Source organism: Sturnira hondurensis, unplaced genomic scaffold (genome assembly GCF_014824575.4).
Source record: "Sturnira hondurensis isolate 20B ecotype Veracruz unplaced genomic scaffold, ASM1482457v3 Scaffold0010128, whole genome shotgun sequence".
Taxonomy (NCBI): Eukaryota; Metazoa; Chordata; class Mammalia; order Chiroptera; family Phyllostomidae; genus Sturnira; species Sturnira hondurensis.
Window position 1 is genome coordinate 36,238,652 of NW_028082759.1, and position 15,927 is coordinate 36,254,578.

The 15,927-nt window shown below is 39.8% G+C and overlaps 1 protein-coding gene across 3 annotated transcripts in view; it reads right to left on the reverse strand.

The window, feature by feature from the left end:
* The window catches only part of NCOA2 (nuclear receptor coactivator 2), a 288,869-nt gene that overhangs the window by 97,137 nt on the left and 175,805 nt on the right, over nt 1-15,927 (reverse strand). For 2 of the 3 annotated variants that reach the window (XM_037058687.1, XM_037058689.1), the window contains one exon: nt 2,360-2,464. In XM_037058687.1, coding sequence (XP_036914582.1) covers nt 2,360-2,445 — 86 coding nt within the window. In that variant the 5' untranslated portion in view covers nt 2,446-2,464. Of the gene's footprint in view, nt 1-2,359; nt 2,465-2,687; nt 2,797-15,927 lie in introns of those variants that run through there. The other variant, XM_037058688.1, reaches the window with a different exon arrangement.

A 15,927-nucleotide genomic window follows, 5' to 3' on the forward strand; every position in this document is an offset into this window, starting at 1 on the left:
AAAGGACGTTATGGTTATAAAAATTTTGAGGTTTATTTAAGATTAGTAAAAGAAGAAAGGGAAGTTAACCTAGTTAAAACAGAAATAAATAAATTTCAATGATTTTTGAGTAAAGCATAAAAATAATAGAAATAAACCTATATAATTTCATAGACTTTTTTTAGGATGTTAGTAATTCAATCAAAGAGCCGTTTTAGATAATGCAAGTACGGCTAGAAACAAAAGCGAAACTGACCCAGGATATCTGTTAACTGTCCAAGCTGAATGACATGCAAAATATAAACAAACGGTCCAAGTTCAACTCAAGTTTTAAAAAGTTAATGGAAGAAAAGAAAAAAAAAGGCAAGATCTTCTCATTTGAATTTGATAAACAGCAAACTCAAGAGTTCCCTTTGACGGTGACAATGGGCCTTTTCCCTCTCGAGTACAGCACAGGCCCCACTAGAAGACAATCACACAATACAATATACAAGCAAAGCAAGTCGCCTGATGTAGCAGCTTTCTGTATTTTTCACAGATTGGCAATATGTTTGTGTAACAGCAATTTATAAAATCGTGTAACTTGTAATACACTTCCATATATGGATCCTCTAAATACTAGCTTTATTTTCACCAACTAATAAACCTAAGAGGGACTACAATTTTTCCATCTTACAGTGGTTACATGATTTGTTCAAGATCACTCAGTGAGGTACTGGTAGAGCAAAGACCAGAATTTGGTTTTCCTAAGTCTCATGTTTATTCCTAGACTCTGGGTTGATTAAGAATAGGGAAAGGGGTGGCTGGAGTGGCTGGAATTCGTGGAGGAGCCATTGTCCTGTTCTGGACCCCTCTACCCACACTTCCACCTCCCTCCATCACTCCCCTCCACCACGCCCAAGTTAAATAAATGACAGGCAGATGAAGGGGAGCTGTGTTACAAAGCGGGGAGGGCACCAGAGAGAGGGCTGGAGACGCCTGTCTCACCACTGCTCCAGCACAGCACTGGTGAAGAGAACGCCCGTGGGCTGGCACCTGCCCCAGTTTACCAAACTGCCTCCCGGAGGAGGGGGCTCCTGAGCACTAAAGGCAGTTAGTTTGACAGACAGAGGTTGCAGTTAGGGGGAAGTACTAGGGAATCTAGAAGTAACACACAGGAGCTGGGATGTGGACAGTGGTGACTTAACAAGCTTATTTTGCTTGGCACCCAGAAGGAGAAAAGGAAATACAAAACACTGGCTCTTTGCTCTTTCTGCTTCTCCTCCTCCCTTAATGACTATTTCTAGTCCTCTTCCCTACCATTCCCCATTTCATTGTTTTACTGGCCATTTAATAGAAGTTGCTATTTTATTCAAATTTTAAAATCATTTACATGATTTTTTAAAATCATCAAAAGAGAGAAGTTTCTCTTCTACCTTTGCTCCCTATTTCTCTCATTCCTATCCCCCCAAATTGATAATAACTCTTACCTGCTTTTAATTATCCTAAAATAATACAAAAGTAGATTCTTATTTTCTTCCCTTTTTACACAATTGGCAGAACTTCATAAACATTTTCTAAACCCTGTTTTTTCTCTCTAACAATATTCTTAAGAGGTTTTTTAATATCAATCCATAATCAGTATCCACATTCTTTTTCACAATAACCTGCGTTGTATTCCAGGCTAGGGATGTTTAAATAGTTAGAACAGCTCCCTACAAGCACTTAGGTTTTTCCTAATCTTTTGCGATTATGAACAATGCTGTAATGAGTAACCCCAAACGCACACCATTTTGCCCACGTAAAAGCATATTGTTGGAAAATTCCTAGAAGAGGAACAGTGCTAGTTCAGAGACTACGTGTTTATAACTTTAAAGGACCCTGCTCAATTACCTTGTGTGGAGGCCATAGCAACTCAGATTTCTACCCATAACATATGGCATGGGACTGGCTTTAAAATTATTTGCTGTACTCACTGAAGAGCCACAGTCTTTGTCCCCAACTCAAAAGCAAGTGGATTTAACATTTCATGTCTTGCTCATTAAAAAAAAGAAAAAGAAAAAGAAAATAGAACAACAATAAAATCTTGTCTTTATGACATTCTGTGATAGAACAGAAAAGAAAATGTGAAAAACTCAAGATTAAAAAATAAACAGGTTTTAAAAGCCAAGTACACAGAGGATATCAGAAGAATAGGTTTCCTGTTCTTTAATGAATAATAAGATCAGTAAATGATTATCATCTCCAAAACCATCATGTAAATACTACATATTCAATTAACTGTCAAGGAGAAAAAACAGTCACATTTAAATCAGGTGTCAAACCAATGCTACAATATCAAAGAAGCATGTGTGCGGCTTCCATGGGCAACAATCATTCTATTTTGAAGCAAGACTCTAACCTGGGTCCGAGCTGGTCAGGACATTCCTTGCGCTTTCTTGACTCTGCCCTGGACGGGTCAGAGGTGTTTTCTCCCATCCCACTCATCTTGAACACATATCAGCAACTAAAACAGAAAACACAGGGGGGGAGGGGCGGTAGTGAAAAGAGTAAATTGATCAAGTGTCTGAGCAACTTACCAACAATGAAAAAACTCTGACTTCAATCAGAAATTTGACAACAGTTTTGACAGATATGCATGTATAACTTCTTGCATTTTTTTTTTACTTTGTTAAAAGGTTAGGCAAATGTAAACGTTACCATTAAAACAAAAACAAAAACAAGCCTACCTCCCTGGAACCATACTCTTTAACCAGGAGTTGTATTTCATCAGCACCATGAACCACAATCTGCTAGCTCTGGGTTTCTGCTACCAGCCTCCAGTTTCAGGAGCAATCTTTCACCATGTGGAAACTACAGGTGTTGTAAGGGGCCCCTCCCAGTCTCTGTTTTGGGTTGGCCAATGTGAAGTCTGTGCTGCAATTGCTCACCCATGACAGACAGCCCCGGGAAGAGGCAGTGCCACACCACTAAGTCAAATGTTTCTGAATCTGAACAGGGAGATATGACACCCCTCTCCTAGCCCTGCACAAGGCCTCCCTAAGCAGTAGCCCTCCAACAGGAAGTTCCTGCCGCCTGGCCCCTTCCTGAGTGCTCTTGGAGGGCAACTTACTTAACTGAGCACTACCCCCAGCCATGGTTTACTCTCTCACATCCCTGACTCCCTCCCTCTGGGGATTCACCCAAGGGCTTCAAATGCACTTAAAAAAAAAAATCAGGTAACATCACTGACCCTAACCAAGGAAGACAACTACTGGCTCCTGCTGGCTAAATTCCTTCCATAGGAAAATATAAGGACAAATAATAAGAAAATCAGCAAGTTCACAATGGTCATCATTAGCAGAACTCAAATAATATTTAAATATGCAAAGACCAAGAACAATAGAAGTGGAGTTCTCAACAAACTAAGCAAAGGGAGTAACAAAGATTTTGAGGACAGGGAAGAGTTTTATTCAATAATTGCTTAGTCCTCCAAAATAAAATAAATAAATAAATGGAACCTCAAAAAGCTTTAAACAGTAGTAGAAGTTTTTCCTAGAGTTCTTCTATGCTATTTCTACCTTCCTTCTGTCCCCCACATGGCTAAAATCACCTTCACTGTCCTGTACTTTGCATAGTGGCTTTTCTTTCTTTTCAGATTGGAAAAATCAGAGGGAAGGGCAAGAGAGTAGAAGGTCAAGGATTTGAGGAAGAGGCTAGACAGCAAAAGGTTCATCGAGAGCAAGGACAAAGAGGAAGGTGGGCTAAGAAAACCCTCCCGAGAGCAACCACTGCATTGCTGTCACCTACCCGCCAAACGGACCGGCTGCTTCCCTCCACGTAAGCTGGGATGCTCAGTCTCACTACACTCTTTCCTTCCGACCTCAACTCCAACCCAAGGAGGCGGAGGAGTTAGGTTTGTTTTTTTTTTAGGAGTCACGTGTAAGTAAGAGGAAGAAACACTGTAGCAGCTGAGGGATGCCGCACCAATTGCACATTGTAGTCACGGGTCACACAGGAGGGACAGTATCTAAAAGCTAAAGGCTAAGCTTCCTGCCGCTGGGAGCAATGTAACATAGTCCCAAGGTCCCATGCTGTCGTCACAATTTTGGGCTGATAATAAGTATAATCTGTATTTAGTTACTGATCATGTAGCGTTTACTATGTACCAAGAAAAACCAGACTGTGAGAACCAAGTAGAGCAGAGAAGTAAATGGCCAGCATTCATGTCCAAGGCCACCACTTGGTGAGACCTTAAGAAGCTGTCTCTCCTGCCTTAATGACCACTTCTGTCAAGTGAGGGGAGTCAGCAGCACAGGGCCAGTGAGAGGACTAGCAAATGGCAGAACTGGGATCAACACACAGGCTGACACACTCCTGCTCTTCACTGAAATGTATGGCAAAGGGTCTCTCATCAAATACGGCATTCTTCCTCTAATCGCAGTCACAGGTCAGGAGAGAGAAGCAGCGAGACCTGGACTGCACGAGCTTCCTCACTTGACTCTCTCCCTCACCTGAACATCATTCATTCACCTGGTCTGCATGCCTGCCAGCAGGCCATGTTACACCAGGCTTACTGCTGCAAGGAGCATGAGGAGGAATGTCACTCTCAAGAAGAAAACAGGGAGAGGGGAAGGTAAATTCTTACATAGAAAACCTAAGTAAAAGTCAGTGAAGGTGTTATATAACGGTATGCATTCCTCTGCACTGTGACATTCAGGGAAGAAGAACATTTTACCCGCTGGTGTGGAGGAGACACATGCGTTACAAAGAGGGCAGGGGGAGCCGTCTGCTGCTGGAGGCATCAAAGCCCAGAGGGCAGAGCACAAGCCTGGACCGGACACCAGACCCTTCCCAGATGACATGCTACAAACACTGGTTTTCTGTATTTTTCTTGGAACCACAATTACCAGGGTTTCAATCATGTAAAAAAAATATTACTTATCCAACCTAAGAAAGCTTTTGACAGCAACAAAAAAAAATCCTGGGACTTTTCACCCTGGAAGTAGCCATCTACAAATCATAAGAATTCAAGTAAAATTTTATCATGAAACTATAACCCCTCGGTATATAACATAGTGCCCCATATATTAGGTATTATGTGATAAGTTTGTTGATAAAAATGGCTATTGCCCCTACCAAAGTCTCGCCGTGTATCTTAAGAAGTATAGTACTATCAGAAAAGTCAGAAATCAATAGACAATTAAAATAAGTGACTGTTTCACTTAAGTTGTATGTTTTCAGTTTGGGGATTTAATATTAGCATTGGTATCATCCACCTTTAAATTCTCCCAATATAGATACCAATAATCGTACCTCTGCATGGAGGGATGGCACTGATGCGCTTCAACAGCAGGGCTAGAAGACACGAAGTGAAGCAAGAAGCTAACATTTTCCCGTCTGTGTGTAGTAAAACCATTTCAGCAGATTGCTTATATCTTATTTGTATCTACTGAAGGGTGGATCACAAACCACTATATTCATAGCCATAAAACATCACTAGTTTCCTTCGGAAGCACCAAGTTTTCCTTTTTTTATATGATACCTTAAATACATTCCCTCAAAAATCTAAAAATTTCAGCTTTATAAACAGGCTTGCTTTATTATTTTTGTGTGTCTGCCCCATATGTCCCCTTTCTGAGCAATTTTCCTGGGCTGTGTATGCCCAGAACCAGTTGCCAACCAACCTTTAAACCACCAAAAGGGAAAAAAAACAAGAGGGGGGCAGTCTGTAGTTACTGGCCAAGGACAGGCGGATGCACCCTGCCAGCCACAGCCATCAGGCTGGGGACGCCCGCTGCTTCCCAACACTGCTCCTCAACAAAGTGAAAAAGCCGACAGGCTCTCGGGCAGAATAAGAAGGAAAGGGAGTGAATTCAGGGTTGGAGCAGGGAAAGGGGGAGAGCAAGGTGGCAGCAGGTGGCCGCCAGCTCCTGCACCGTCTCTTGCTTGCCACGGGGCCAAAAGTAGATATGCTCCTGAAGCAGAATGTATGGCCTGTTCTTCAGTGGACAAACGAAACAATGAACAGTGAACCTCTTCACGAGGTGCTCAAACAGAACTGCGCTGCTCTGATCTAGATGACCGAGGGATATTCTTCATGCCCTGCGTGTGCGAGCTCGGCAGGCAGTAATGTCAGCGTTTCACACCAGAATGTGTGGTTGGGGGCTAGGTGAGTTAATTTTTTTCCCCACTCAAGTAACACAGATGAAAAACAGAGATAGGTAGATAGGGTAATAGACCACCTAGGTAGACAGACGTGTGGCTTCTAATGTGCAGGTGCACATAGGAAAGTCATCTAAAATAAAATAAACTGTATGGATGGGTGCGTTTCAATACATTTTTGTAGATCAAAGTGAAGTAATACTTTCCATCAAAAAGGTAGGAGGCAAAAAAGGACTGAAGGGTGGCATTGAAGGTTTTGAAATTTCATTTTGTAAGCAGGCCTAAACTAAGAGTTTCTTAAAATTTCTGCATTCACAGAAAATTAAAATTCTTGAGTATTTCACTCTCAATTCTGAAACTGTTCAATGTAAATCAGAAAAACTGAAATTGACACATGTGAACTCGAGGGTCGTAACTGATGGTAATTACAGTCATCGAGAGCAGTTTCTCCCAGATGTTGGGGAGTTGTGAAAGGACAAGACTGGAAGATCCCATTTGTCCCTTCTTCTATCTACAACCATAGTCCTGCTATCGCTGTGACAGCATGCCCTCCCCCGCTGCCCCCGTACCTTAAAGAGTTACAGCACAAGAAGAGAAGGGTTTTTCTTTATACTAACAATGCTCTGGGAGGGGTAAACAGTGCCAGTTAAATCCTTAATATAATGACAGAAAAGAAAAATAAAATGTTAAACTTCAAAACACACATGCACACAAAGTAGTCTCCTCGAATGGAATGCGTCAGCGTAACCTATAAGCTAACCAAGCTGCTGCTTACAATACAGCCGAGTGCCATTAAAGCCAGGGGATCCTCCGGAATTGATGTAAACGATAATGTGGATATTATCTGTTATCAGTGCTGGCCATCTTCCAAACAAGGCCTATAAAACCGTCAGATTTATCACACGCTGAACAAATTCAATAAAGAATAAGGACAATAATGTTGCTGAAAGGCAAACATAACAAGCAGTCAAACATCAGGTTGTTATTGCTGGTTCCAAGCAATATTTTTCCAAAGTTAGGCCCTCTCTGAAATTCCTTACTTTGAGCTGAAATTCATAATGACATACAAAGTGCTGCTGAAACAACATCTCTTATCAACACCTACTAGAGGAGGAGCTGCCTGATAAATCATTCGGTTTTTGATATGAGACCAGAAAGGCCTCTACAGCTTCCAAGGCCTTCCGGGTACTTCCTGCCCTCGCTTCACAAGAGACGGTATATGGCGCTGTGGTGTCATCTGCAGTCTGATTCTTTGCAAACTTTGTAAGACTAAGAAATGCTCAAGTAATATTACAAGTGAACATAAATCTCTGCTTAGACATGTTCCCATCCCTATTCCATGAAATTCATTATGAAAGGATACTCTCTCAGAGCCTCCCTTCCCCCCGCTCAGAAGGCCACAGTTAAAGACACACTATTTCTTTATCAGAAGTGAAAACATTCCTTCATTCTAAACTCCAAACAGTTCCTCCCTCAAAGTCTACTGTGTTGCACAAGGGATCCCTTCATGTTACAAAAGCAAAGTTTCTAGGCCAGACCCTGATAAGTATGAGAAAACACAGTAGTATCTAATGCTTAAATACACAAAATCTACTTTTAGGATAGAGAGGCCTGAGAAAGGTAAAAACATAGTGGTCCAACCTTGAAAGTCAATAACACGAAGCAGCGGCAGAGACATCAAATTGACAGGGAAGGGAAATGTTCTTTCCAAACACTGTCAACTGGACAAAATTATCCAAAGCAAACGTTATTTTGGCAAGACATCAGCTTCTGGCAAAAGTTAAATGAATATTCTCTGCAGTAAATATACACATTATGCAAAAATATACTGTTGATTTGTACAATCAAGCAAACCAAGAAGCATCATGTGCAAATACAACATAAGTAGACCTACGAGGATTTACTCAATGCCAGGATGACAGCACATAGAAAAAAAAAAAAAATCAAACATTTTCTTTCCACTGGCCAAACAAGGCATGCATTTCACACTGTGATAGAAGATGCTGTACAATATTTCAAAAATAAAATTTAGCTAATAAAATAGTATATTATTTCCCCAAGTATTATTACTTTTTACTAGATTATAAGAACACTTTAACTTCATCTTTACAGGACACTAGATTGCTTCTTCCTTTTTAAAACAATAAAGTTTTAATTTACCTCACATATTACAGTCTGTATTTATAGATTCAGACCTGCTAAACACACTGATTCAGTGACAGCGGTGGCAAAGGTCTGAGACGCCCTTCACGTAAATCCAGAATAAAAGGCATCTTTACCTAGAAAACTCCTCTTTACTTTCACAACTTTTGAGCAACTTACTGTATGTGTATACCTGACTTTTTCCAATTACATGCAATAAACCAAACACATACTACTATTACTAGAATATGGTTTTTCAATAGTACATCAGTAACAGCTTACTGTTGAAAGGGGATTAAAGAAAATAACATATCTTACAACTACACCCACTCTGCTCCGAGTGAAGTGGCTTCAGCATCTACTTCTCTAAGCCTCTCTCACTCCCCGAGACAGTAATAACAGTGTACAAACAAATGTTTACACTAAAAGTCCCTTCCTTTTCAATACGCACCACTCTTAGACTTGCTTTTGTATAATGGCTTTAAAGTGGTGTATTAGACAGTGACTCGAAGACATATTCCATTTTCTGACTGAAAGCCAATAATACTCATGAATTTTTTAGCTGGAAGACACTTCAGGATGCCACCGGGAAGACTGTAATAAACACATTAGGCTGCAAATGGGCAGCAGTCGCTCTGGAACACATGCTGCAATAGTCAAATAAATGCTAAATTCATGCTCACTGGCTACACAAATATTTTGTTGTAACACTTCCATCATTTACATCTCTCTTAAAGAAGGAAACAACTTCTCAAGTCTTCTTCTGCAGAATTCAGTGCAGAATACTTAAGTCGTGGGGAGCTGATGTAAACTCATTACCAGCTGGGGTGGTGGTGGGGGAATGTCTGGCCTTACACATCAAGATGGTTTCTACTTTCTGAATTCTCACCAGCTCTGTTCCTTAATATAGCCACTCACTGGGCTGCTTATATATCCATGTACGTCAGCGGTGCTGATATGGCCAGGAATGGCAAGACTAGGTTTTACTAAGGCCTCAAATGAGAAAACATCCAGGGAAGAAGCTGCATTCCTTGCATAATGTAAACATTTCCCTCCCCACCAAACTGTGTGTACTTAATCCCTATTAGCATTTTGGAAACCAGTTTTCACTGCCAGCTTGTTATTCTGGAAAGAAGTCATCACACTAAGAATTACAATGTACAATTGTACTTGTGTTTGAGATTCATAGGTTGTCCAGGTTAAAATTCAATTATCTTTCATTATTGTGAAATACATTCTAACTTCTTTAAGAGGTTAAAGAAAACTTTCTGATCTATGAGGAAAACTTACTGAAATGGCAAAGGCAAGACAGTCTATATTTGCATATAAATATTTCTATTATCTTAGTTGTAAGAGGTTTTTAAATAAATAAATGAGTGTCCTCTGCCACGCGCTGCTGTTTGATTTGTTTATAACATTTACTGAGTACTGTACTTATGAGCTAATCACTCTGCATATATTTTCTTGCTTAAAAACCGCATTTTAATGTTTTCTTATGTGCGTGCCATGCACACACACACACTCACATCTCTTACAGATTATCTAACCTCTCTGACCTATTTCTATAAGTAATTTGCGCATGTCACATAGAAAAATGACGGGTCAGGAGTCAAAGTCTGGTGTAATCATAATAGCGATCGCTTACTGAGTGCTAACCATCTTGGCAGGCATTCTCTATACACTTTACACATATGAACTCCTTTAGGTCCTGCAACAACCTATGATTCTCACCATTTCACAGATGAGGAAACTGAAGTACAGGAGAGGTAAAATAATCTGACCGAGGCCACACAGGACATTTTAGAGCTCACAAGAGAATCCAATCAATTGCTCAATTCTTAACCATTGCAACATGAGCACTGAGGAGCCTATACCTTCTTAAAATTAATGTTTAAATATAGCTGGTATACAATATTACATAAGTTTCAGGTTTACAATATAGTAACTCAACATGATATACCTTACACCTTACTGAGTCTAGTGATCACCTGTCACTGGGCAAACTTACCAAGGGATTACTGAATATATTTCCCTTGAAGGGTGTGTGTGTGTGTGTGTGTGTGTGTGTGTGTGCGCGCGCGTGTGCGTAATGGATTTCAAAGGTGGGGGTGGAGAGAAACATCAATTTGTTGTCCCACTTATTTATGCACTCTTTGGGTGCATCTTGTGTGTGCCCTGACCAGAGATCAAACCTGCAACCTTGGGTGACACTCCAACCGAACACTCAGCCAGGGCCTAAAGCAGGATATTTTAGTTTAATTTTATGAACAATGGATACATTAATTTCAATACAACTTTCTTTTTGCTAAAAATGTAGCAGTATCAATGTAAAATACAAAAGACTTCTTTCCGTACAAAATGCACATAGTTTAGAACCATTCACCTATCCAGTCAATAAATAGCACACAGGCAACATTGCAGACATAGGAGATACGGCCTTCACAAAAGACAAAAGTCCCTGTTCTCCTGAAGCTCACGTTCTAGTGCACAAAGGAAACCATGCCTCAGCTTATAAACAGTTATTTCCTGAAGAGAAATAAAGTATTATTGTTATTATTGAATTATCATTAAGTTATTGAAATAACAAAACCAGCTAGGAATTGTTTCTAGTGTACTGAGAATTCTGAATTTCATTCAAAACAGTAAAAGCATTTTTTCCCACTAGAATCAGAAGTAGTAATTGGTTAATTTCAAAAGCCACTTATCAAGAGCAGTTCTAGAAAATGATACCTATTGCTTTAATCATTTCACTTTAACTTTACTTTTTTAAAGATTTTATTTATTTTTTAGAAAGAGGGGAAGAGAGGGAGAGAAACACCAGTGTGTGGTTGCCTCTGGAATGCCCCCTACTGGGGACCTGGCTTGCCACCCAGGTATGTCCCCTGACTAGGAATAGAACCAATGACCCTTTGCTTTACAGTCCAGCGCTTAATCCACTGAGCTACACCAGCCAGGGCTCACTTTAACATAAAAATATACATGAATATCAGTGTCCATTGAAGCTTCACATTGTCTTTCTTGCATAAACCTCATCTGTCATTAAGGCATTGTCTACTTTGGCCAATAAAATAGAACTAGGCACTTAAATTCTTATAAGAGCTTCTGAAGTAATGATTTTTATTATGTTTTCCCAATCTTAGATAGATCTGCTACATATAATTATTTGGGAGCAATTTTTGTCCCTTTGACTGAGCTTTTTAAAGCATTTCACCTTAGCTTTTTTATAGAAACATTATGTGTGTTTTCAAACTCATACTTAATCAGTTATACAATATTTAATTAAATTATGCAATTACAATAACAGGTGTAACTGGTGTCAACCAGTTCGGACGAGAAGCTGGTTCTTGGTAAGGATGCAAAGCCACTTGTGGAGCCGAAGTGTGGGGCGTTCTGCAGGGCCCACCAGCTCAGAGCAGCAAACAGCAGCGCTGGTCCTGTGACTGAAAGGGTGTCATGTGGGCAGGTGGTGGTCCCAGTCTATCAGTCCCAATGGAGGCTGATAAGAAAAGCAGGATTTTCACAGAACTAACCTGGAGGCAGAGATCATTCAATCATTCACTGAATATTAAATATCTATTAGGTGCCATGCATGGTTCTAGGTATTGAGGGACACAGCAATGAACAAAAGAGACTAACTCTTTTGTCTGTGACTTTTATATTGTAAAGAGAAAGGAGAAACAGTAAAACAAACAAACATTTATTATCTCAAGTAGTGATGAGTGCTGTAAAGAAAAATAAAGTGCGGATAGAATCCGAAGTAGATGGGGGTGAGGGGTACTTTTTTAAACAGGTGATCAGGAAAGGTCTTTTTTGATAGAGTGACATCTGAGCAGAGATCTAACAGAACTCTTGGGATTCATAATAGAGTTCTTCATCCTACAAGCATTAAAATAAAGTTCATGAAAAGCTATACAATGTATTGGCTAAGAGCACACCCTCCAGTATGAACTTTGATTTGGAATCCTAGGAATACCACATATTAGTTGTGTTCATTATGTTAGTTAGTCTCTTTGGACCTAAGTTTCTTCATTTGTAAAACTGTAGAAATAATAATACACACCTTTCTAAGTTTGTTGAGAGTATGAAATCTAAGGGGCACAGAACACAGACTGACACCTATCTGGGGCTTAATAGTAAATGTCAGACATTATTGTATGTTGAGTTTAATAGCATGTAAATGTCTGTGGAATAATGTAAGCTGAATACAGTTAGAGAGGAAAATTAATTTATAGGAAAGGAATCAGAAGAAAATTCACCGAAACATCAGCAGTTAAATTTTTTAAATGATCACTATGAATGTAATTTAATTTTTGTATGTTCCAAATTTCCTTTCATTAACACATCATACTGTTATGCATTAACAAAGAGAAAGAAAGGAAGGAGGAAGGGGAGAGGAAGGCAGGGAAGAGGGAAGGGACAGAGGGGGAGGGACAGAGGAAGGCAGGCAGAACCGGTCGTTTTGGACTCATTATTACATCCTCTTTTCCCTAACTTTAGGAAACGTCTCATGTTTTTTTTTCTCCTATTGATGTGACTCTTTTAAAGCAAGAGAGAAAAAAAAAAAAGATGTAAAGCACAAATAGCTTCCAGCAAAGGTTAGTAAAATTGCTCTCCTTCCTTAGGAAAACCTCATCCTTCAAGTTCAGCTGAAAAGCCACCCTCTTTATGAAGGCTTCCAAGATTCCACTAAGAGGAAGTAAAGGCTCCCTTCTACTTGATCCCCAGCCACGGCACATAAAATTAAAATAACACTTCTTTCTCCGTATCCTGAGAGCATTCTCTTGGCACCCACTGTCCTCAGGAGCCAGCCTTGCTCAGGCCCTGGACTAGTGCACACTGGGGTCTCCCCCTCCAGTTTCTGGGGGCCAGAGATGAGGCTTAAGACACTCATTTTTCCCCTCCCTTTTCTTATTCATGCTTATTTAACTCCAAACTTCCTTATGAGTTCTCTATTCCTACAGAAACAGAAAACAAAGTAGGGGCAAAACTTTACAGTATGTCCCAGGGAAAAAGTGTAAGACCCAAATTAAATGCTTGTGGTTGGAGAAGAAATAAGGGATATATTATGGCCCCTTTTGGAAATGTAAATTATGTTTCCTTACTAGGGTAAAACCTGTATGACAAGTATTTTTCTGAAATGCTCCTTTTTAAAAACGTCCTTTCTCTGTTCTCTGCCATTCTTCTACAGAAGAGGAAAATGAGCAAGGAGGAGAACTTGGTTTGGTGGGAGACCTCTAATTCATTTTTCTCTACAAACTTCCCTTTGGTCAGATTATTACAATAACTCCACGCAGTGTTTGCTCTGAGGCAACGTTTGCCATTAACAGTTTTGAAAAGGCAGCTCTGGCTCAACAGAGACCCCCTCCCCTGACTGCCCTGCCACCAAATCTAATTTGGTCTTATAAAAATAAGCCAACTAAACTATTTTTATTTGCAAATAACACATATCTACAGAATGATTTACTGAGAATTACTAAAATTTAGAAAGCTATTTGAAAGATTTTGAAAGAATTTAAAAATTATCTTGGTATCTAAAAATATGAGCCAAAACACTTTCTCAAAAGTTGCGTTTTGGTAATTATTAAAATTAACCCTCCCAACTGTAGTCTGTGAGAGGTATTTCAGTTTAAGTCTCAAACTTCGGACACACAAACAGCTTTCAGATTCAGAAGTACAGCCATACTGCTATTACTGTGGTTGTACAAAGGAGCCCAGTGCTCCGGCCTCGGGCTCCGAGGCCAGGACGAGATTTGATGAACTTCGTGAAGAGCAAAGAGCTGCCCTGGAGAGCTGTAAATGGAGGGTTTTCTCCCCTTTTACAGCTCCGGGTGGAGAGTTACTGGATTTTGTGAAACTGAAATATAACAACTCAAAAACGGCAGCTTCTAACCAGCCCTTGGATAGTTAATACAAACTAGAGCCCAAATGAGCATAAAACGCATTATAAATAAGGGAATAAGGGTGGTCAAGAATAGGTAATGAAAAGACTGAAACAAACTCCTTCTATTGTAGAATTTGCTGTTCTCTACCTTTTAAAAAATTAATCCTAAAACATGTTTACATTGAGAGAGTAAATATAGCTGTTTTGGAAAAACTACACCTATGGATAAAAATCTAGAAGACTGCCGGCACCTCATTTAACCACAACAGGTAAGTAATAAGCATGAAATAAAACTTTAAAGAAATTAAGATAATTGCTTGACATCTCAGAAACAGCTAACTATATTCCTTTTGTCTGGTGCTGAAATCAAAAAGATACGAACTCATTAAGCTGAACCATGAACCCTGGTTTCAACTGGGCCAGATGATGTGAAGAAAACTAAGCTAACTATCAGAGATAGCACAGCACATACATGCTCATAACACAGGCGTGTGATTTCTTTAGTTTGGTATTTTGTCTTTAAGCCAACAAAACCTAGAGGAATGACTACTCCTTAGGGCAAAAACACATGTTAGCCCCGGAAAATTAAGTTTTATAAGGTTAAGTTACTAATTGGGTCTCCTTTTGGTATTAAAAATATATCCTAAATTAGAGGGTTTTAATTTAAAAATTGATTTGCATTTCTTTCCTTCTGATGTTTAACTGCATTGATAATCACTGAGGACCCACTGAGGATGAAATACTGTGTTCAGTGGACATTGCAATACAATCACTGCATCAGAAACAAAACTTATCGAGAGAAATGAAAGATTTAGGAGGAGAAACAAGTATGGAATTAACTGACAAAGAATACCGTATACATAAAAAACATAACGGACTAATGAGGGGAAAATTACTTTTTATTGTGGGGAGCCTTGGTAAAGATTTTATGTTCACCAGCCTTGGGTTTTAAAGAATGATTACAATTTTTTTTTGAATTTTTAAAATACATAATCTTTATCATGTACTCTTCCGTTACCATTTAGTTCCCTTATTACTCGCCTCCCCCCAGCAATCACCACACAGACTTTATGAATGCCAGAGTTGGGATTTAAAGAATGAGTACAGTTTTCACAGTGAAGCTGGGGGGTGGGTGAGATACTACCTGCAGGGCATGAACAAGGAGCAGTTAATATAGAGCAAGGCTGGGCTGGACTTGCTGGGTAAGGCTGCATGGCCCTGTGACTTGACCCTATTCCTGGGGAGCCTGGATCTTTCACTCCTCCTCCAGCCTCCTTTCCTCCCAGCTTGCTGTGAGGCCCTGGTGATGGTGCTGGCTGCATCCCACCTAAACCAGGCAGGCACAGTGTTCTGAACCTTATGGTGTCATCTGGGCACACTCTAGCCCCAGCCAGGGTGACTGAATGAGAAATAAACCTGCGATCTGATGCCTGCTGAGGTTTACAAAACACTTCCCTAAACTGTACTGAGAAATTTCCTTGCCCAATAAGTGACCTAAAATCAGACTAACTCAAGTTTAATTCTTTTCTCCTCTGATAGAGAAGGAAGGAGATAGGCAGAGTACATTTTATTCACCAAATTCACTTATTTACCATATATTTAACTAAGTATCTAACTTGTAGAGTCAGACTACAGAAAATCTTAAATGCTAGAGTCCGTAATACTTCATGCTGATATAATAAACCATGAGCTCATAAGGGAGCTCCTATAAGACTGTCACCTGCTCTCTCAACAGAATCATTTCGGGCTAGAAGGGACTAGAATGAAATACTCAAAGTGATGAAAAGCAAGGACCTACCATT